At 27.0% G+C, this 23,045-nt stretch overlaps 3 protein-coding genes across 5 annotated transcripts in view; 2 read left to right on the forward strand and 1 right to left on the reverse strand.

Annotated features, from left to right (window-relative positions):
- LOC127283717 (uncharacterized) overlaps positions 1-23,045 on the reverse strand; it is a 189,354-nt gene that overhangs the window by 64,345 nt on the left and 101,964 nt on the right. The window lies entirely within an intron of this gene.
- Positions 1-23,045, forward strand: part of LOC127283720 (endothelin-converting enzyme 1-like) — a 33,806-nt gene that overhangs the window by 1,142 nt on the left and 9,619 nt on the right. The gene's annotated exons all lie outside the window — the stretch shown is intronic.
- LOC127283731 (neprilysin-11-like) lies at positions 1,978-6,313 on the forward strand. 2 transcript variants are annotated; one of them, XM_051308790.1, is made up of 4 exons: positions 1,978-2,116; positions 2,191-2,301; positions 2,450-2,591; positions 5,852-6,313. In XM_051308790.1, the coding sequence occupies exons 2-4, from the start codon at positions 2,236-2,238 to the stop codon at positions 5,992-5,994; spliced, it is 351 nt and encodes a 116-aa protein (XP_051164747.1). In that variant the 5' UTR covers positions 1,978-2,116; positions 2,191-2,235; the 3' UTR covers positions 5,995-6,313. The 2 variants fall into 2 exon arrangements, with proteins under 2 accessions (XP_051164747.1, XP_051164748.1); XM_051308791.1 differs by lacking the exon at positions 5,852-6,313 and adding an exon at positions 2,694-3,335.

Here is a 23,045-nt window from a genome sequence, read left to right on the forward strand (position 1 = left end):
AGTGATGTTAGATTCAGTTGAATATTTTCAACTTTTAATTATTTGTCATTGTTTATTTATGTGCTGTATAATTAAAATAAATAAATAATGATTTTATTTCTGAATCATAATAATTGGTAGTTTTACCTTATTTTAATATAGAAATGCTATTAAAAACACTGTTTTAGCAAGAGACATACACCTTTTTAATGCAGTAAAAAATTTCGTATTAGTTTCTTCAAATAATGATTTAAATATACACTAAATATCAAAAACAATATACCTAAAAAGCCGTCACATACCTAATTGAACATTATTTTTGATAATGTTTCAAAAACATAAATTTTCCTTTAATTTTTAAACTACGCACACAATTATTGAAAATGTGTTTAACAATAATATTGTGTTTTACAGCGGAATTAATTAAAAAGGGAATGAATGAAAGCGTAAATCCTTGCGATGATTTTTATTCCTACGTATGTGGTTCATGGCAATCTAATTATCCGGTTCCTAAAGGCAAACAAAACTGGAATTTATTAAAAATAAGTACAGAGGAGAGAAAATTTATTCTAAAAGGTAGGATAGAGAGGGGCAATGGCGCTATATACAGAGATTTTTTATTTAAAAATTTAATATAGTACCCGTTTCAATTTAGGAAAAAGGAGAAAATTATTTAAGTTTTATACAGTCAGTTTTAAAAATAAAAATTCTCGATTATCAAAATCAAATTGAGTGTAAATTTTGTACTCAATTTGAAATTATGTTTTTTCTGTATAAGGAAATTTATATTTTTTTTACTCTTCATTATGGTATTTTTTCAGAAATTATAGAAAAGCAACTAAGTCCTGAGGATATTGAGCCATTAATTTTCGAGAAAAAATGGTACAATTCTTGTATGGATGAAGGTAATTATTTTATGAAATTTCAATATTTAAATTTGTATACCTAATGATGAAAAACTTTAGTTGTTCCAATATTAATTAATTTTTCCTTCTTATCATTTATAAAATTTACTAATTTTTTTATGAGTCTAATTCATGTTCAACAATTTTCAGTGATAAGAAAATTCTTCTTTGACAACAAAACATTTTGTTCATAAATATTTTTATCCGTACACTGAAAACAAAAATTATATTTAATTTAAATAAGTTTATATACCTGATTCGTTATGTATTTTCAAGAACATTTTTTTTCTAAACACCATTTAATTGGAAGCAAGTAATTTTTAATTAAAACAAATAAAATTAATTTTAATCAATAATTTTTTTTGTATTTCAATCAAATATTTATTATTTAACTCAGACACCTTCAGAACGATAATAATTATTCATTGCAGAAAATATCTGCTTTGATAATAAATATAGCCGATTGTTGTTAAATCAAATAATTTTTATTTTCAATGAAATAACAATAATATTTAATGAAAACTTGAAATTAAAAAATATATTATGAATAATTTTAGACAGAATTAAGAAAAAAGGATTGGAACCGTTGAAGAAAATTATAGACAAGATTGGTGGTTGGCCAATGGTTATGAATACAACTGAATGGGGAAAAAAAAATATCACTTGGCAAGATGTTGTTTTTCATTATGTCGATACTATAAGAGCATACGGTTTATTTACTATAGGTACTTCACATAATCCAAAAAATTCCACACTTAAAATGATTGGGGTAAGAAGCAATTAATCTTTTACAATAATAAATATAAATACATATTGAGCTGAGTTGGTCAAATTTAGTAAAAGTCACTGATTGAAATTATGAAAAGTAAATCACTTAATTAAAATCAGTGAAATTTTCACTAATTCAGTTTTAGAGAGTATGAAACAGCAAATTGTCAATTTTACGATAATAAAATGTACATTACAAATTTTATAATATTGCAGATTACTCAAGAAAATAAGTTTCTGCCTGACACTAATTTTTTGATTGATATGGAAAGTAGTCATTATTATAATCAATATATTTCATACAGTCATGGAAATAACGATGATGATGATGATATTACAAAATTTCAAAATTTTCTAAACAAAGCAATTTCTAAATATTCAGAATCCGAAGGAATGAGGGACGAAAAAGAAATCGAAATTGACAGTATAGGAATTTGTTTGAGTTTATTAAATCCTTGGAGAAGGTAATAATCGCATTAATTTCAAATTATATTTGAAGAAATGAAAAGTGTATTATTAATCAATTTATTCTTATTAGATTAAATTAACTCTAAATGAAAGAAGAGAATTTGGATATGAAATAATGCGAATTAGCGATTTTCAGAATTTTTATAATCATAACAATAATAATGAAAGCACGATATCAAAGGTAAAAAAATGTTATTTCTTGTTATTAGCAATATTTAGCTCAAACAAAAATTTATTTAACTCTTTAATTTTGTATTAAAATTGGTATCATTCTACTATGATTATTATTTTTTTTGTTAATAATTTAAGTTTATATTTATTGTTCTTAGATTAATTGGCTTGAAATAATTCAAGCCTTTTACAATAATACTGATGTTTTTATTGATGAATCAGAAGAAATAGTTGTACTTGAGAAACCTTACTTTTATAAATTAAGTCAACTACTAGAAAAAACACCTCAAAGAACAATTGGTACGTATTGACAATAAAAAGAAAATATTTTTATAAATTAGGTAGGGGAGAGTTAGCATGGTTGGACCAGTTTTTGACTTGTGCCCATAACTTTCGTTTTAGGGTAAATTTTAAATTCTCTCGTATATGGTTGGAAAGCTACACTAAAGTGGAATGTTTCTTCTGAACATCAGAAAATGATTGGGTCAAAAGTGTAAAAGTTACAGGCATTTAAAAAAAAAAGTTTTTTCGTGTAGGTTGGGCCAGGGCTTGATGCTTGGGCCACTGTAGTAAATCAATATGAAATGAAGGAAATTGACCAAAAAGGACCCGCAAATGGCAGAAAAATACTGAAATTGAGCTGAAAATGATAAAATAAAATTAACCGCCTGAACCAAAATCCGATTATTCGCGAAATTGGTCTAAAAAGTTAAAAAATAGTACCAAAATTTATTAAGACCAATTTTTTTTAATGGTAATGGCATCTTTGACTCTTTTTTTTATATAAAAAATTGAATTTTCGATGTCTGGACGTATGATAATATTACAAAATTGGTGGGTGGCCCAACCATGACGAACGGCGTCGTAAACAAAAACACGTTAAACAAACATAATAACAATAACGCTAAATAATGCTTGAAACTTTTAAATTACATTGTAATGAACAATTTTTGTCATTTTATTTTGTTGTTTGCTCATTCCTTCTGGGTTATTCCACTGACTTTCGTCTAATAGTGGTTGCGACCAAATTTTTAAAAAAATTTAGTTTTAATATATGTGAAACTCGATGATTCCCTGAGTTCATTAACCATAATATTATGGTAAAAATTATATTCCCTTTAAAAATATTAAATATCAAAAGTTGGAGGTTCACAATGTGATTTTGTAACCTTAAATTTTTCAATTTTTTTAAAAACGCTATTATTAAAAAACTATTAAAAATTAGATATTGGAACTCACCAAAAACATAAATCACTTTATTCTGCACAGAGGAACGAAAGAATTATTGCAAAAATTTATTATTTTTGGATGATATACGATTTTAAAAAAAATTTTATTTAAATATTCTCAAGATTTTTATTTACTTATAACTTTTTTGTCGGTGCTGTGAAAAAATTGAGGTTTTGCACAAAGATATTTTATAATATTCTTTACCTTCTATTAAAATCTTACGAAGGTGTTTTGCTTCGTTTTGGAGATATTAATTTTCAAAATTTTTTATTTAAAAAGGTTAATTAAAAGACTTGAAGTTAACTGACCAATTTCAAATCGCTACATTTTAATATATTTTTATAAAAAATGGAGCAGTTTGAATTTGGTTAGTTAACTTCAAGTCTTTTAATTAACCTTTTACATAAAATTTTTTTAAAATTAATATCTCCAAAACAAAGCAAAACACCTTCGTAAGATTTTAATAGAAGGTAAAGAATATTATGAAAAATCTTTGTCCAAAACCTCAATTTTTTTGGAGCACCAACAAAAAAGTTATAAGTAAATAAAAATCTTGAGAATATTTAAATAAAATTTTTTTAAAATCGTATATCATCCAAAAATAATAAATTTTTGCAATAATTCTTTCGTTCCTCTGTGCAGAATAAAGTGATTTATGTTTTTGGTGAGTTCCAACATCTAATTTTTAATAGTTTTTTAATAATAGCGTTTTTAAAAAAATTGAAAAATTTAAGGTTACAAAATCACATTGTGAACCTCCTACTTTTGATATTTAATATTTTTAATGGGAATAAAATTTTTACCATAATATTATGGTTAATGAACTCAGGGAATCATCGAGTTTCACATATATTAAAACTAGATTTTTTTAAAATTTGGTCGCAACCACTATTAGACAAAAGTCAGTGGACTGTCCCTTCTGTTATTTAATCGACTTTTCTGTCACTGTGAAAAAGTTTTGGGTTGTCATTATAGCACTTATTTTGGTTTTCTTGAAAAATTAAATGTTTATTGCAATTGCATTTTACTGTAACTGACGTGAAAAGTTAGCAAGTGTTTGCATAATAAAATAGAGGGCGCCAGTGTCCTAGAGCCATGAACACAGGGGTGGCCCAACCATGCTGACTCCCCCCTATATATATTAAATTCCCTGGCGGATTCGATTTGCGTAATGTCTACTTAACTAAGCGGACTTTAGGTAGACATTAGGTAGACATGTAAAAAAACGTATAAAAAAGCTATTAATCGACTTATTATGATAAAAAAAAGTTGATAAAAGGGTAAATGAATGTTTATAGAGTAAATTCGTACAAAATTTGTAATTAATAAAGCAATAAATAATTAATAATGAATGGAAATGTGCGCGAGGTACCTGATCAGTTCAGCTGTACAATTATTTTCGTGCTATTTTCATGAAAAGAATATAAATTAACTGCAAAAACAATTGATATTTATAAAAAAGTGTAAAATTGATTTAATTTTATTGTTTGCAATACGAATTATTAAATAATAATTAAGTTTTTATCAAATGTGAATAGTGTTGTGAAAACCTGTGAAAACTAATGAGTTACTACATTACCGATCGCATATGAGAGATGGCGCCACCAGTTTTTACAATACAGTGCGAGCATGTTTTCTTCCATGCTTTTGCTTTGAAAGAAAATAAAAAGTGAATTTTAAAATGCAGAATAAAGTTATACAAATAATTATTGATTTCATAATTGTTTCTCGTCCAAAATTACGGACATGATTGCAGCTTTTTTGTTACACTCATCGAGAACTTTTTATTATCATATGCGATCGGTAATGTAGTAACTCATTAGTTTTCACAGGTTTTCACAACACTATTCACATTTGATAAAAACTTAATTATTATTTAATAATTCGTATTGCAAACACTCAAATTAAATCAATTTTACACTTTTTTATAAATATCAATTGTTTTTGCAGTTAATTTATATTCTTTTCATGAAAATAGCACGAAAATAATTGTACAGCTAAACTGATCAGGTACCTCGCGCACATTTCCATTCATTATTAATTATTTATTGCTTTATTAATTACAAATTTTGTACGAATTTACTCTATAAACATTCATTTACCCTTTTATCAACTTTTTTTTATCATAATAAGTCGATTAATAGCTTTTTTATACGTTTTTTTACATGTCTACCTAATGTCTACCTAAAGTCCGCTTAGTTAAGTAGACATTACGCAAATCGAATCCGCCAGGGTTAATTTTATTAAATATATTAAATTAACTAATTAAATTAATAAACCTTAAATTAAATAATATGAAATTTTAATTAAAATATATAAATCTGTTTTAGTCAATTACATTCATTGGAAATTTATACAGGAATCCATTCCATATTTAGACAAAGAAATAGTACAATTCTTTTATGAGACAGTGAAAACTAATGTAGGAAACATCAAAATGAAAGAAAGGTTAGATAATTTAGAAATTTTCTAAAAAAGTCAGAACTCGTTAGTCCGCGGAGTTTTTAGGATCGTTTATTACGATTCTGACATTAGATTTTTTAAACTCAAAAGGAAGGATCCAAAATATCGGAATTTTTTGAATATTAATCGGATTCGCTTGAAATTTATTATCTGGAGGTATTTAGGGGCGCTGATTACGGATTTGTTCAATAATTCATAAGCAACGATTTTGAAAATCACCAAATAACGAGTTTTAAACCATAATAACGCAAAAGTGCATTTTAGTTCATTTTAACTGTCCAAAAAACATATATGTTGTTGTTCATCTATTTATAAATTGAAATTTTCAAATTGTTAGGTGGGAATATTGTTTAAATAGTTTGCCATTCAATTTCGGAACGTCTTTTGAATTCATAAAACGTCAATTTCCTAACACGACAAAAGAATCCGTAAGTTATGATTAAAATACAATAATATATAATACAAATAATTTACATTGACAACAGTGTCACAAGTAATGAAATATATTAATTTCTGATTGGAATAGGCGACAACCATGGCTAAAGAAATCCAACATGAAATTGAAGTGGAAATGTCGAACTCCAATTGGTTGAATAATGAAACAAAGAACCTGGTTAAGGAAAAACTCAAGGCAATGAAAGTTGTAATTGGTTATTCAGAATCGTTTTTTTCAGAAATTAATTCAAGTGATGAACATATAAATGATGAGGTATGATAATATAATTAAACACTAATTTGCAGTAATTTTCACAACTAGTCAGTGAAATTCCATTGATAATATATGGAGCAGGCATTGCAGATTAATAATTAATATTTTCGAAATTATTTGAAATATTGAATTTCTTAAAAATATCTCCTACTTTTTTTATACTACGTACTTTTATGTATTTTGATGCGCTGATAACGAAAATCATAGTGACAATACCTGAAAATTTTATTTTTATGGTGAAAAAGTCCTAAAATTTTTTGTTAAACAAGATTTTAACCTGTAAATTACAAAAAATATTAGTAAATTTTAATTTTATAATTTTTTGCATGAAGTTTATAAAAAGTTCAATTGAAAAGTTATGAGCATTTAAAAATAAATAAATAGGGAGTTCTTTTATTTTCATTTATCGAACATTTTGCTTCCTCATTATAAGAAGCAAAAAATTTCTTTCAATTATTTGATTGATTTAACCCGTTGCCTGTCGCTAACGCATATATGCGAAAAACTAAAACTGGCCAAAAGTGCTCTTTACGCATATATGCGCAACTTAAAAAAAGTGATGAAAAACATCTCAAATATTTCTGAAACTGGTTACTCGGGGGTTTTTGGGGTCGCTAATTCCGAATCTGAGGTCGGTTTTTCAAAATTCAAAATGGCGGATCCAATATGGCGGACGACAATTTGAAAATATGATACAATTCGCTTGAAAATGGTTACTCAGGGGTTTTCGGAGTCGCTGATTACGAATCTGATATCAGTTTTTTAAAATTCAAGATGGCGACCCCGAAAACCCCCGAATACCCATTTTTAAGAAAATTACATTATATTTTCAAATTGTCGTCCGCCATATTGGATCCGCCATTTTGAATTTTGAAAAACCGACCTTAGGTTCGTAATCAGCGACCCTGAAAACCTTAAGATACCAAGTTTCATAAAAATTCATTAAAATTTTTTTCAACACACTTTTGGCCCAACTAGTGGAAATCTCGTCGACAGTCAAGGGGTTAAAACATTTTGAGTTAAAAAATGTTTTAAATGAATTAAATTTTTTGAAAAATTAAAAATTAAGAAATTTTTAATTAATATTTCTTTTGTAGATTCCGTTAGGTCCAGATTATTTCGAAAATAAAATCATTTTTTTTAAATATATAAGATTTACAACAGCCAAAAATATTCGTGAACTAGAGAGCAATGATCCTGAGCCGTAAGTCATTACTATTACCTAATTTCATTATTAGTATTAATTTCATCCCAGATAGCACCGAACTTTACAGAAAGTTAATAGAAAGTTAACTAAGATAAGTTTAAAAGTTAACGTTGTTAATTTCCCGTTACCTTCCCAGAAGTTTAAAATGTCATCAGAGTTTAAATTAACACTGTTAACACAGCCCACGTGAAAAGATTACCGATAAACTCCGCGAAGTAGCTCCGCGGAATTTCCGCAGAGCAGCTCCGCGGATTTTCCGCGAAATTTCCGCAATTTTTTTTTTTTTTTGCATAATAATATATTTATTTCAAGACATGATGAAAATACGAAGCATTAGAAGAATAACAAATCGATGTCACTCAAGAACTAGGCAGCAGCAAGAATACAATTTTTGGGGATGTTAAACATATGTCGTATAAAATTTTCATATTACGAAGCCATCAATAAGTAACGGTAACGACAGGGAAATCATTTCTTTTTCCAAACCTTTTTAAGAGCTTATAACCTGTATTTAGATTATAAAGTTATTTTCTGAAAGTTTTAATTGTAACCTAATTTAACCCTACTAAAAATTAAAATATATAATGAGTGAAATAAATTTTATTAAATAAATAGAAATCAGTATCATATGACAAATGCATTTTTATTTTTTTATTAATAAAATTTTTATATGAAATGAATTTTATTCTTGTCTTATAAAAAGGATAAATACAAATAAAAAACTATTTAATCTATTATATATTTAACTCTCTTTAATGCAATAATCTGATATCAATTTTGGGATTACTTTTTTAAGTAGAAAAGAAAAATACATACATCTTTACCGGCTATAACCGTGAACCTATTTTTATAGTTTTCAATTTTTTCTTAACAAAATTAGTGTCAAAGTCTTCTCTCACTTGTTAACTAAAAATTAAAAAGTAATTTTAAGTAGAATATACACAATTTAATTTTATATTATTTTAAATAACTACATAAATATATTATTATGCAAAAAAAAAATTTGCGGAAATTTCGCGGAAAATCCGCGGAGCTGCTCTGTGGAAATTCCGCGGAGCTACTTCGCGGAGTTTACCGGTAATCTTTTCACGTGGGAGAAAAAACCTGAACTCAAAATGAGTCAGGTTGGTGGCGCCACTTTCTATGTCATTTAGCACTGACTCATTTTGAACTGTAACAAAAATGAGACTAGGTTTTTTCTGTGAACTTGTTGAAAGGTAGAAAAGTGAATTTGTTGAAAGTTTTGCTTTGTATAATTTTACACAAAATTTTTATGTTAAATTTAAAAATCTATTTTCAATCTACACTGTGAAAAGAAAGGTATTAATTTAATACCGACTTCAGGTACTAAATTGTCATTTGGTTCTATTTTGATACCTGAAATCGGTACTGTTTTAGTATTTTTCCGTACTGTTTTAGAACTTTCTTTTTACAGTGTATGTATAGACAAACTATGGATGTACTAAAATACATACATCTTGAAAAAAAAATATTTTTTTTAATTTTGAATTTATCAGAAAAAACTTCTTGCAAAATTTATGCAAACTTACTTACAAAAAAACTTTTGGCAAATTTAGCTTTATAAATTCCAGCAAGTTTACAGTGTTAACTTATACTCTGAGGACATTTAAAACTTCTGGGAAGTTAGCGAGAAGTTAACAGTGTTAACTTCCGAACTTATGGTCGTTCAGTTACTGTTAACTTCCTGCAAAATTCGGTGCTATCTGGGATGTAATTAGATTAAATTATTTAACTTTAAAGCACATAATTTTAATGTATTTTTACAGAGTTATTATGTCACCACTTACCTATAATGCTGGTTATGAACAAAGCACGAATAGTTTGAGTAAGTTCAAAGAAAATTTACTTTTGTTTAAATGTATAGAGTAACTGTAGGATATTAATTACTGCGCTTTTTTTAAAACCTGTTTTATGCATCAAGGGTTACAATTTTGAATTTATTTAATTCCATCATTAAATTCGGATTCAGCGACACCAAAAACCTTTAATACAATGAAATAATATTTTTTTGGGAATTTTTTTTTTATTGTTTTGGGTCCAAAAACGATGATTTTTACACTAGACTGCGAAGGACTTAAACTATATTATTATTAATTTTATTCTTTAAAATTAAACGTTGATTAATTTGTTTAAATATATTATATTTTTGGGATTTTAATTTTTGTATAAATATATCTATAAATAACACTTCAACATATAAATCGCACAGTAATTGGCAAATTTATCCGAAAAAAATAATTTTAGAGTATATAATTAAAAAAAAGTTTTGCAATATAGTTAAAGATATAAGTAATTTTTTTTAATATTAATGTTAATTTGTTGAAAAGATGTTGCAGCTGCACTACTTTTACTTCCCATGTATAATTCGAATTTACCTCAGTAAGTATTTCTATATTTTCAATTACTAAATTATTAACGCTTCACTATTTTATGAATAGAAATATACTCTCTAAATTTAAATCCGTGAGATTTTACTAATGAAATAGGTGGAATTTAGCAACTCAACAACTTCAGTAAAATTTCCACATGAAATTCAGTCATATTTCACTGAAAATTAGTAGAATTCTTTACTTATTAAAACACTCATATCTGTTTTACCGATTAATGATAATGTAGATTTGACTGTTTAAATCAGTAATAATTCAACTGATTTTCAGTGAAATGTGATTGAATTTTAAAGAAAATCTTACTGAAATAATTCAATTGCTAAATTCCAACTATTTTGTCAGTGAAATTTCACTGATTAAAATTTAGAAAGTAAAAAGTTTTGAATTATTAAAAAAAAAACTCTTTTAATAACTTTTATGTATTATTTTAACAATTTTGTTCATATATTTGTATTTAAAAAATGTTTAATTAACAGTATTTTAAAAAAACTTTCCTCTTTATTTCAACAGTGCGATAAATTATGGATACATAGGTTATATAATGGGTCACGAAATGACTCATGGATTTGATGACCAAGGTAATTTGATAAACATAAATTTTTAAATATTATAGTATAATTAAGATCATTCTAGAGAAAATCATATTCCTGTGTTTAATAAAAAGAAAAGAAATATATGAAAAAAGTTAAACTGTAGTTCACTAGTTTAAATTCAATTCTTTTAAAACCGAAGGGATTGATTTTTGAATTTTTTTTTTTTGTTTATTCAGTACTATATATTACATATTTTTAAAAAATTATTTCAAATATTAGGACGAAAATATGATAAAAATGGAAATAGAATTTCTTGGTGGTCAGACGAAATGATTGGTGAATACGAGAAGAGGGCCAAATGTTTTGTGGATCATTATAATAATTATAAAGTAAATGAAATTTAATTGAATATTATTCAAACAACACTTTGAATGAGATATAATTGAAAAATAAAATTTATTATGTAAATTAGGTAGACGGAAAACTAACTCAAGGTGAAACTATTGCTGATACCGGAGGGTTGATTGCAGCTTATGGAGCTTACAAGCAAAAAATGAAGAAAGACAATATTAAAGATAAACGTTTACCAGGATTAGAAAACTTGGATTCAGATCAATTGTATTTTGTTTCTATGGCTTTTGTAAGTCTTGTTTATGGTTTCAGAATATTTATGATGATATACGCAGTTACTAAAATTTAATTTATTTATTAGGGATATTGTGAGAGCGGAACACCAGAATATTTAGCACAAGAAAATACTGATTTTCATCCAAAATCGAATTTGAGAATAAATGGACTCATGCCAAACGTAAAAGGATTTAGTGATGCATTTAAATGTGATAAAGAACCAATATGCAAAATATGGGATTGATCTGGATTTAATAAAAAAATTCTCACTTTGAGAATTTTAATGTAATTAATGAAACTTATAATTTTTTTTGTCACAAAATGTGGATCGAGATTCGATTCAAAAGTGATACACGGAAAGAAATCTTGTAAGGATATATTTAATATTTTGACACTCATATTTAGTATATTAAGTTACAATTGCGGAAGATTTTGCAGATTTTGGGGTGGTAATAGATTTCATTACTATTTTTCAAGAATGCCTAAAATAAAAATAATATATTTAGAAACAAAAATTAGAATAGTTTTTGCGAAATTCATAATTGTATTATGAATACTCCAAATGTTAAATTCTAATACGCCCTGTAACAAGTATTAGAATTGGTGTTAAAATAGTTTCATTCCTTATATTTACATATAGTAATACTACTCTCTAAATTTGAATCAGCGATATGTATACCACTGGTACCAATCAGGGGATATAAGCTGAAAAATCAGTGAAATTCCACTAATTCATCAGTGCATATAAGCTGATTAGAATCAGTGGTATACTTATAGCTGAGAATCAGCGAGATTCCGCTGATTCAAATTTAGAGAGTAATAGAAAATTTTTCTTTCAAAAACTGATAGAAAAATATCAAAAATCACCGAACACTGAGAAAAATGTTTAGTCAGAGCAACCAAAATTTGGTTGGGCCACAGTGTTACCAAGTTAGTGGTTTTCCCACTAAATTTATAGTAAGATTTTGGTCCTTCAGTAACATTTTTAGTAGAAGAAATATTTTAGTAGGAAATTTAGTATCTTTTATTTTTCTTTACCGGGTTTTTTAAGTGTTTTTACCTAAATGTAATTTTTTCTACGTAAATTGTATCTGAAGTATTAAAAGTGTGATCACTAAGTTTAAACTATTTAAGTGAATTTGATTGGTTACACTGATGGCGATTGAGCAAATATTCAGACTGGGACAATCAAAAATAGTCATACAGTTCTATAAAAAAGGATGCTCTTCTACGTGCCAAGCCCTGCACTGCTGTTTAGTTCAGTTTATTCGCGAAGTTTATTTTATTAATGCAATGTCTATTCCGTGTTCTTAAGTTCATAAATTTTAAAAATAAATTGTAACTGGAATTAATATTTAAATAAATGAAATTCCACAAAAATATCTATCATTATTGTTATATATTTATTACCTTGAACTATATTAAATTTTATTAAACTATTCTCTAACTTTAAATAACTTTTGTATAATTAGTGTCAAAAATTTTAAATTTTGCGTTGAGTTAAGAATTTTTACGTTTTCTATTTATTTATTTTTATTTTTCTAGTGAAAATTAGGGGAAAAAATTTATTTTTAGTGGAAAATATCTAGCTATCTAGGGGGAAAGCGCCATAGTCATCTGACAACACTGTTGGGCCAACAAAAAAATTTTGTTGGTATTTAAGCAACCAAACTATTTGTTTGAGTCAACCAACAAATTTGGTTGAATTTTTTTTGTTGGCATACGAAAAATGTTTGGTTGGCTCAACCAAATTTTTTTTGTTAGGTCAACAAAAATGTTTGGTTGATCAAACCAACAGTTTTTTTTGTAAAATTAAAAATTTTATTCTACCTTATCTCTTTTCTTTTTATCTTTTTTATTTATCTCATTATTTATTTATTATCAATTATTTAACATTGAATTTATATTTATCCAATTGAAATATTTATGGACTTTGAAAAATCTCACCTCCGCCTGCGATCGAACCTCTGTTTTAAAACTGAAGGTCGGGAGTTGTGTTAACCAAATTATTTTGTTGTCGTAACTAAATTTTGGTTGGAATTTAAAAATGTTTAAACAAATAATTTTGTTTGTCTAATTTCCGACATGGTATCTTAGATGGACAATTAAAACAATGAAATCCTCACATGACATCCCACATTAATTCCTATGTGATGAATTCTTACATGAAATCCAATAAAGGATCATATATAGGATTTTATATATGATCCTACATAAGATTTTACATGGATTTTTATAATATATTTCTGTATGATGAATTCTTACATGAGATCCTATATAGGATTTTATGTAGGATCCTTTACAAGATCCTATAGTTCAAAACACTGCTTTCCTAAACGAAATAAAATTAAACGGAAAAAAGTTCATATTTTATAAACAAATTAAATAATTCAATATTAAAGGTTACAAAACAAAATGTTTATTTAGACAATGATTTTAATGGAATAATTTGAAATTTGTTACTCGGGAGTTTTGGAGGATGCTGATTATAAATTTGATATCAACTAATATAGTAAATGACGAATATTATTATTTTGCTAATAAATTAAAATTATCGATAGAAAAAGAATGAAAACATGTTGAAAAATTGGAAGAATTATTATTTTAACTGCATTGTAATTTTTCCATAAAAGAAAAGTTTTAAACTCGTTAAAAAATGCAAAAAAATATTTTTACTTCATTCCGAAGATTATTATTAAATATTGTTGACTTTGTATTTTATGTTTCTTGTAATAAAAATATAGAAACGTGAAAAGATTAAAAAGAATTATTGTTGCCTTGCTCTTTTAAATTTCTTTTTTAAAAAAGTTTTGAAATCGTTAAAAAGTTTTTTTAAATATTATTTTGCCTAAAGGGGCCGTCCATAAACTACGTTACCTATTTTAGGGGAGGAGGAGGTATAAAAAGTATGAAAAATTCGTAAAGTAGTTTATGGACGGTCCCAAAGTAGTTGCAATTATAAAATTAAGTAAATACTTTTTAACGAATTAATATAAGAATTGATTATTATCATAATAATTGATAACTATTAAAGTAATACTAATTCGTTAAAAAATATTTACTTAATTTTATAATTTCCCAACTACTTTAGGCAAAATAATTTTTCAAAAATTTTTAACGATTTCAAAACTTTTATCGCAAATAAAATTTAAAAGCAAGGCAACAATAATAACATTTTAATCTTTTCAAGTTTCTATACTTTATTACAAGAAACATCAAAATCCAAGGACAATAATACCCCAACTGACCCTATTAGTTGGTATCAGCATCCCTCAAAACTCCCGAATAACAAAAATCCTGTAAGTCAGATTTTTTTACGAATTTGACAGATATTATCCCCTATTTTTTTCAGTATTTTTTCCAAATCTACCAGATATTTTTTCTCATATTTACTTATCATCTTTTCCGAATCAATTGGAAATTATACCGACTATTTTTGCAAATATTTTTCCTATCGTTAAGTTATAATTTTTTCAAACTAATCGGAAATTTTATCCTTATTTGATAAATAAAGGCTATAAATAAATAAATAAATAAATAAAAGTTTGTATAAAAAGTTAATTTATTTACAAAACGACACAAAAATGATTCTATTCGAATTCTATTAATATTAAAATACTTAAGTATATTTCTTAAAGAAAGGCAGAGGTGTATCTTTTATAATATTTTGGTTTCAGGAAAATCACATTTATGAATTAAAACTGACAATATTTGCAATTAACCTGATCACTTTTGAATCCTCTTCCGTTTTTTTTAATTTATTTTTTCTTCCTCTATTGTGTCCTGTTTGTGGATTAATGTCCATCAACATCCTAGAAAAACAAATGTTTCCATTATTTATAAAAAGTAGTTAGTGATGTTTAAAAAAACTGATTCCTGAAAGTCCTCTCTGAGGAAATGTCGTCGAAAATGTGAAAAATTTTCAAACATTTCACCTATATATTTCAATACGAAAAATTTTGAAAACTTTTCGTCTAAATAAATCTATAAGAAAAAAACGAGACCCGAAAAACTCATAAAATAGGCTTTCTGGTAATAAGAAACCCTTGTAGCTGGTCATCCTAAGACAAACCAGATGTGAAAAACCTTTCAAATCGAAAAAGAATCTTTCAACCATCGTATGTTTTTTTAGCAATAAAATTTTATGATACATACAAGAAATTTTTTTCGAAACTTATATTTTTTGCAATGGTTATTTATGGTCATATAATAAAACAAATCGATACAAATCATAGTGAAATAAGTAAATTTACAAAGAGAAAAAAAAATTACAATTTGCTATACAAAAAACATTTTTTTGCCTTTCTTTGGAAATATTTCCGATAAATATTGAAAAGATTACATTATTTTCTGAATTACTTCGCAAAGCTAAAAAATAATTTTTTGTGCAGCAGAAAAATAATGATTCTTCCTTTTCCAGAAAAATTATTAAAACTTAAAAAATATAAAGAATAGAAATAATTTCCCATTTTATGTGGAAAAGCATTTCTCCAAATATTATAGGAAGTACTTCCTACTTACATTGAAAAAAATCCATCATTTTCTGAAAGTTTTCCATATGGTGATAAATAATTTCCCGTTTTATGTGGAAAAAGCTTTTTTCCTACTTTCTTTGGAAATATTGCCCACTTATATTGGAAAAAAATCCATCATTTTCGGAAATTTTTCCAAATATTCTAGATGAATTTCCGTTTTTCCGTGCAATTAGTATTTCTTCTCCTTTTTTTCGGATATATTTCCTATTAAACATTCGGAAAACCGTATTTTCCACCTACTTTCGGAAAAATATCCTACTATTTTATAGGAAAAAATTCCGAAATTTTTTACAGTGTACGTATGAACTCATATGGATTCCTATATAGGATCTCATATAAGAATTCATTATTCAGAAATATATATATATAAAAATCCATGTAAAATCTTATGTAGGATCATATATAAAATCCTATATAGGATCCTTTATTGGATTTCATGTAAGAATTCATCATTTCTTGTATGTATCATAAAATTTTATTGCTAAAAAAACATACAATAGTATAATATATAATATAATATAATAGTATAATAATAATAGTGAAAGTCACTTTTTTGTGAAGTGAAAAATTTGATTTAATAATATTCAAGGAGTTCATTGAAAGGTAAGTAATAATTAATACTTTTATAACAATACTTTTTTAGGATTCATAAAGAAATGCACTGAGAAAAATGATCAAAAAATTAAACTCAAAACGAAATTTAACTTTTTTTTAAACATCACTAACTATTTTTTATAAATAATGGAAACATTTGTTTTTCTAGGATGTTGATGGACATTAATCCACAAACAGGACACAAAAGAGGAAGAAAAAATAAATAAAAAAAAACGGAAGAGGATTCAAAAGTGATCAGGTTAATTGCAAATATTGTCAGTTTTAATTCATAAATGTGATTTTCCTGAAACCAAAATATTATAAAAGATACACCTCTGCCTTTCTTTAAGAAATATACTTAAGTATTTTAATATTAATAGAATTCGAATAGAATCATTTTTATGTCGTTTTGTAAATAAATTTAACTTTTTATACAAACTTTTATTTTTTTTATTTATAGCCTTTATTTATCAAATAAGGATAAAATTTCCGATTAGTTTGAAAAAATTATTACTTAACGATAGGAAAAATATTTGCAAAAATAGTCGGTATAATTTCCAATTGATTCGGAAAAGATGATAAGTAAATATGAGAAAAAATATCTGGTAGATTTGGAAAAAATACTGAAAAAAATAGGGGATAATATCTGTCAAATTCGTAAAAAAATCCGACTAACAGGATTTTTGTTATTCGGGAGTTTTGAGGGATGCTGATACCAACTAATAGGGTCAGTTGGGGTATTATTGTCCTTGGATTTTGATGTTTCTTGTAATAAAGTATAGAAACATGAAAAGATTAAAATGTTATTATTGTTGCCTTGCTTTTAAATTTTATTTGCGATAAAAGTTTTGAAATCGTTAAAAATTTTTGAAAAATTATTTTGCCTAAAGTAGTTGGGAAATTATAAAATTAAGTAAATATTTTTTAACGAATTAGTATTACTTTAATAGTTATCAATTATTACGATAATAACACAGGCACACAAAAAAAAAAGTTGTCTGTTTCTTGAACTACACATATATTTCCTATAGTATTTTGGCCCGCTGAAACCGAATCTGAGGTCAGAATTGCTCCATCACCCTCAGTTTTTTTTAAATCGACCAAAACCACCCTTAAACGGACAAATTCACACTTCGGAGATAAAAAAGAAATCAACTTATTTTTTAAAAAAACCAAATTTTACATCTACGAATCTTTGCTCCACTAACTCAAAAACAAAGCCAGCATTGATCCAGCACCCCCTGAATTTTTTTAATCGAAAAAACTACCCCTAATCTGAAGAATCAAATTCAAGAGGTAAAACAATAAAATAACTGATTAAAAAATTTTATAACCAGGTATTTTTACTCCAGCAAGGCAGAAACAAAGCCAGAAATGCTCCCTCACCCTCTAAATTTTTTTTAAATCGACCAAAACCACCCTTAAATAGAAAAATTCAAATTTAAGAAGTAAAAAAATATTAAATTACCGGCTTTTTTTAAAAACAGAACCTTACATGTATGTAGTTTTGCTCTACTAACTCAAAAAAATAAAGCCAGCATTGATCCATCACCCTCTGAATTTTTTTAAATAAAAAAAACTACCCTTAATCTGAAGAATCAAACTTAGGAGGTAAAACAAAAAAATAACTGATTAAAAAAGTTTATAACCAGGTATTTTTACTCCAGCAATGCGGAAACATACCTGGCTGTAAAATTTTTCAATCAGTTATTGTATTGTATATTACCTCCTGAATTTTATTCTTCAGATTAGGGGTAGTTTTTTCGATTAAAAAAATTCAGGGGGTGCTGGATCAATGCTGGCTTTGTTTTTGAGTTAGTGGAGCAAAGTTTCGTAGATGTAAAATTTGGTTTTTTTAAAAAATAAGTTGATTTATTTTTTATCTCCGAAGTGTGAATTTGTCCGTTTAAGGGTGGTTTTGGTCGATTTAAAAAAAAACTGAGGGTGATGGAGCAATTCTGACCTCAGATTCGGTTTCAGCGGGCCAAAATACTATAGGAAATATATGTGTAGTTCAAGAAACAGACAACTTTTTTTTTTGTGTGCCTGTGTAATCAATTCTTATATTAATTCGTTAAAAAGTATTTACTTAATTTTATAATTGCAACTACTTTGGGACTGTCCATAAAGTACGTTACAAATTTTTCATACTTTTTAGACCTCCTCCTCCCCTAAAATAGGTAACGTAGTTTATGGACGGCCCCTTAAGGCAAAATAATTTTTTAAAAAAACTTTTTAACGATTTCAAAACTTTCTTAAAAAATAAATTTAAAAGAGCAAGGCAACAATAATTTTTTTTAATCTTTTCACGTTTCTATATTTTTATTACAAGAAACATAAAATCCAAAGTCAACAATATTTAATAATAATCTTCGGAATGAAGTAAAAATATTTTTTTGCATTTTTTAACGAGTTTAAAACTTTTCTTTTATGGAAAAATTACAATGCAGCCAAAATAATAATTCTTCCAATTTTTTCAACATGTTTTCATTCTTTTTCTATCGATAATTTTAATTTATTAGCAAAATAATAATATTCGTCATTTACTATATTAGTTGATATCAAATTTATAATCAGCATCCTCCGAAACTCCCGAGTAACAAGTTTCAAATTATTCCATTAAAATCATTGTCTAAATAAACATTTTGTTTTTTAACCTTTAATATTAAATTATTTAATTTGTTTATAAGATATGAACTTTTTTCCGTTTATTTTTACTTCGTTTAGGAAAGCAGTGTTTTGAACTAAAGGATCTTGTGTAGGTTCCTACATAAAATCCTATATAGGATCTCATGTAAGAATTCATCATACAGAAATATATTATAAAAATCCATTTAAAATCTTATGTAGGATCATATATAAAATCCTATATAGGATCCTTTATTGGATTTCATGTAAGAATTCATCACATAGGAATTTATGTGGGATGTCATATGAGGATGTCATTGTTTTAATTGTCCATCTAAGATACCAAGTCGGAAATTATATGAGAAATTATGTCGGAAATTATATAGGAAATTATATAGGAAATTATATAGGAAATTCAAATATCGATGTATATCATCATAGTTCCACTTTTACTCCGCCAGATGGTGCTAATTTTTTTTTCTCACAGTTGAGATCAGTCTTGAATACTATAAAAGCTGAGACTCTAACTCAGAAGGTGTATTGCAAAGCACAATTTCTTTTCTTTTCAGCTGAATTACAGTAATATTATTTGAGTTTTAATTAAATAATTTTTAATTTTTATAAACTGCCGTCTGCCAACTGAAAATTCCTATATGAAATCCTATATTGTTTCCTTTATATAATTCTATGTGAAATCTTAAATATAAATATTTCAGAATCTACATGAAATCCGTGAGGATTTTCAATATGATTTCATGTCAGATTATTTGTAATAATTTTTTATTCAAGAATCGAAAAAAGATTTGATGTATGATTTGATATAGGAAAATTTCTGGTTAAGGATTGAGCAATGAATTTTGGTATCTTTTTAGTGAGAAAACACGAAGGAAATTGACATAAGAAATTGAAAGAAAAAATGTGACCAGAAAAAATTGTAGGATTTCACATAGGAATTTACATAACTTATTACATAAGAATACGTTTGTAAGAATTTACATCGAATCCTACTTCAAATCATGTCTCAATTTCCTATATGATTTTTCAAAGGATCCTATATAGTTTCTTACATGACACATAGGATTTTATGTGGATTTTAATATATGAATTTATGTGAGATCCTATATAAGATCCTATATGAGAATTTTCAGTAGGGCGTAGAATGATTCATATAAAACAAATAAAATTTTAAATTATTATTTTTAGAAATTTAATCAATTTCTTATCTATACCTCTGTATATACCTACACAGAAAATTAAAAGGCATTAAAATAAGCTGCAACGCTTATTATTTTAATCCAATTTTGCTTATTTTAATACTAAAATGGATTAAAATAAGCAGAATTGGATTAAAATAATAAGCGTTGCAGCTTGTTTTAATGCCTTTTAATTTTCTGTGTACCTACAGATTTTTTTAAGAAAAAAGAGGGAAAGAATAAATTTTTCGTACAATTTTACTGAAATTTTCTACAGGAAAAAAAAATTTATTACATATTATATTGTTTTATTATTTAGTTCAATTAATTCCGGTACATTTGGCTTACCTTATATATATATATATATATATATATATATATATATATATATATATATATATTATATGAGAGATTCTTTTTCAATCGCCCCAGCCCAAAAAGTCAATGTTCTGGGATTGGCTTCATACTTTGGTAAATTGTTCTCCTATATGATAGTAATAAATCCCTAAAATATAAACTCATTAAAAAAATATTTGTAGAAAGTAGAGGGGGTTGAAGTTTTGACGTTAAGGGTAACATTGTCATTTTCAAATCCGTATAACTATGACAAAAGTTAATGGATTTTAATTTATCTATAATGAATTTTAATGCATTTTTCACGTACTTTTCAAAAATGTATACAAAATTAAAAAAAAAAATTTTTGACCCCTTTTTTTTCAAAATCAACCCTTATTTTTCGATTTTCACCCCTTCGGGTATTTTTTTTTTTTTATTTTCATTGGAAAGCTGAGGTTTTTTCCCATGAGCTATGTAAATATGAAAATGGGACAACAATAATTTTGTGAGAAACAGAATATTAAAGCAGGCGGTGCCTACCTAAATCCTCGAAGATGATCTTTAGGTATACCAGTTATCGGCACCGCCTACAATAATATTCTGTTTCTCCCAAAATTATTGTTGTCCCATTTTCATATTTACATAGCTCATGGGAAAAAACCTCAGCTTTCCAATGAAAATAAAAAAAAAAAATACCCGAAGGGGTGAAAATCGAAAAATAAGGGTTGATTTTGAAAAAAAAGGGGTCAAAAATTTTTTTTTTAAATTTTGTATACATTTTTGAAAAGTACGTGAAAAATGCATTAAAATTCATTATAGATAAATTAAAATCCATTAACATTTGTCATAGTTTTACGGATTTGAAAATGACAATGTTACCCTTAACGTCAAAACTTCAACCCCCTCTACTTTCTACAAATATTTTTTTAATGAGTTTATATTTTAAGGATTTATTACTATCATATAGGAGAACAATTTACCAAAGTATGAAGCCAATCCCAGAACATTGACTTTTTGGGCTGGGGCGATTAAAAAAGAATCTCTCATATATATATATATATACTAGAGGGGCTTCGCCCCCCTGCGCGCTTCGCGCGCCAACCCCCCTATTTTTGGCGGGAAATACAGAGAGATGAGGGAAGGGGGAAGGACTTGCGGCTATATTCAGACCCTTGAAACGAACATAACCTCAAAATTTAGGTCATTTTTGATGAAGGAGGTGAAATGAGAGGAGGGAGGGGGACTTGCGGCTATATTCAGAGCCTTGAAACGAACATAACCTCAAAATTAGGTCATTTCTGGCGGGGGAGGGGACTTGCGGCTATATTCAGAGTCTTGAAACGAACATAACCTCAAAATTTAGGTCATTTTTGACGGAGGAGGGGAAATGAGAGGAGGGAGGCGGACTTGCGGCTAAATTCAGAGCCTTGAAACGAACATAACCTCAAAATTTAGGAGGGGGGACTCCCCCCTCCTAGGTCAAGAATTCTTGAAACAGCGGCGGCGGCGGAGGCGGCGGCGGCGATATCTTTTTGTAATATAGGAAGATATATATATATATATATATATATATATATAAATTATTTTGGTCATCCACATATGTTATATGTCGAGCTACGCTCGCATGGGAACTTAAAAACAAAAATGATTTTATCAGGTGCAATTAAAAAAAAATTAAATTTGTAATTTATAACGATAAATGAATGAGATAACCTTTGAAACTTTTCAGTCAATCAATTACAGCTAAATCGATAATGGTCGGCCCAACTGTGGGCCACTAATTGGCCGAGTTTCTCCTCAGAAAATTTAAATATTATTATTATTAATTATTAATTAATTAATTAATCTGTGTTTTTTTATTCTCTCATAGGAGGATTTAGGTTTACTCATTTTATAAGTCAAATAAAACAAATTATCTCAGATTAAAAATTACATTCGTTTTTTATTATTGTAATTAAAATACCAGTCAAACGGTGTTCATTGAAAAGTCCATCCACAATAATCTTGATATATACCGACTGCCGACAACCATCGGCCCGACTTTGGCCAGAGTTGGCCCGACCTTTTAGAATTAGGGTTTTTGAACTTTGGCAATCACAGTCGGTCCAACTTTGGGTGAAAGTAGGAACCAAAGTCGGGCCAACTTTGGCTGCCGATGTTTCGGCAGCTATAGATGGATCGACCAAGGCCTGACGTACCAACTATGGCTGCCAACCTAAATTCGCACCTGGGTATATATTAAACGATGTGATTCTTTACCACTTGCGAGAAACAGGGGGGATATTTCGTGA

This window comes from Leptopilina boulardi, unplaced genomic scaffold, assembly GCF_019393585.1.
Source record: "Leptopilina boulardi isolate dan_hultmark-lab unplaced genomic scaffold, ZJU_Lbou_2.1 LbouV2_310, whole genome shotgun sequence".
Taxonomy (NCBI): domain Eukaryota; kingdom Metazoa; phylum Arthropoda; class Insecta; order Hymenoptera; family Figitidae; genus Leptopilina; species Leptopilina boulardi.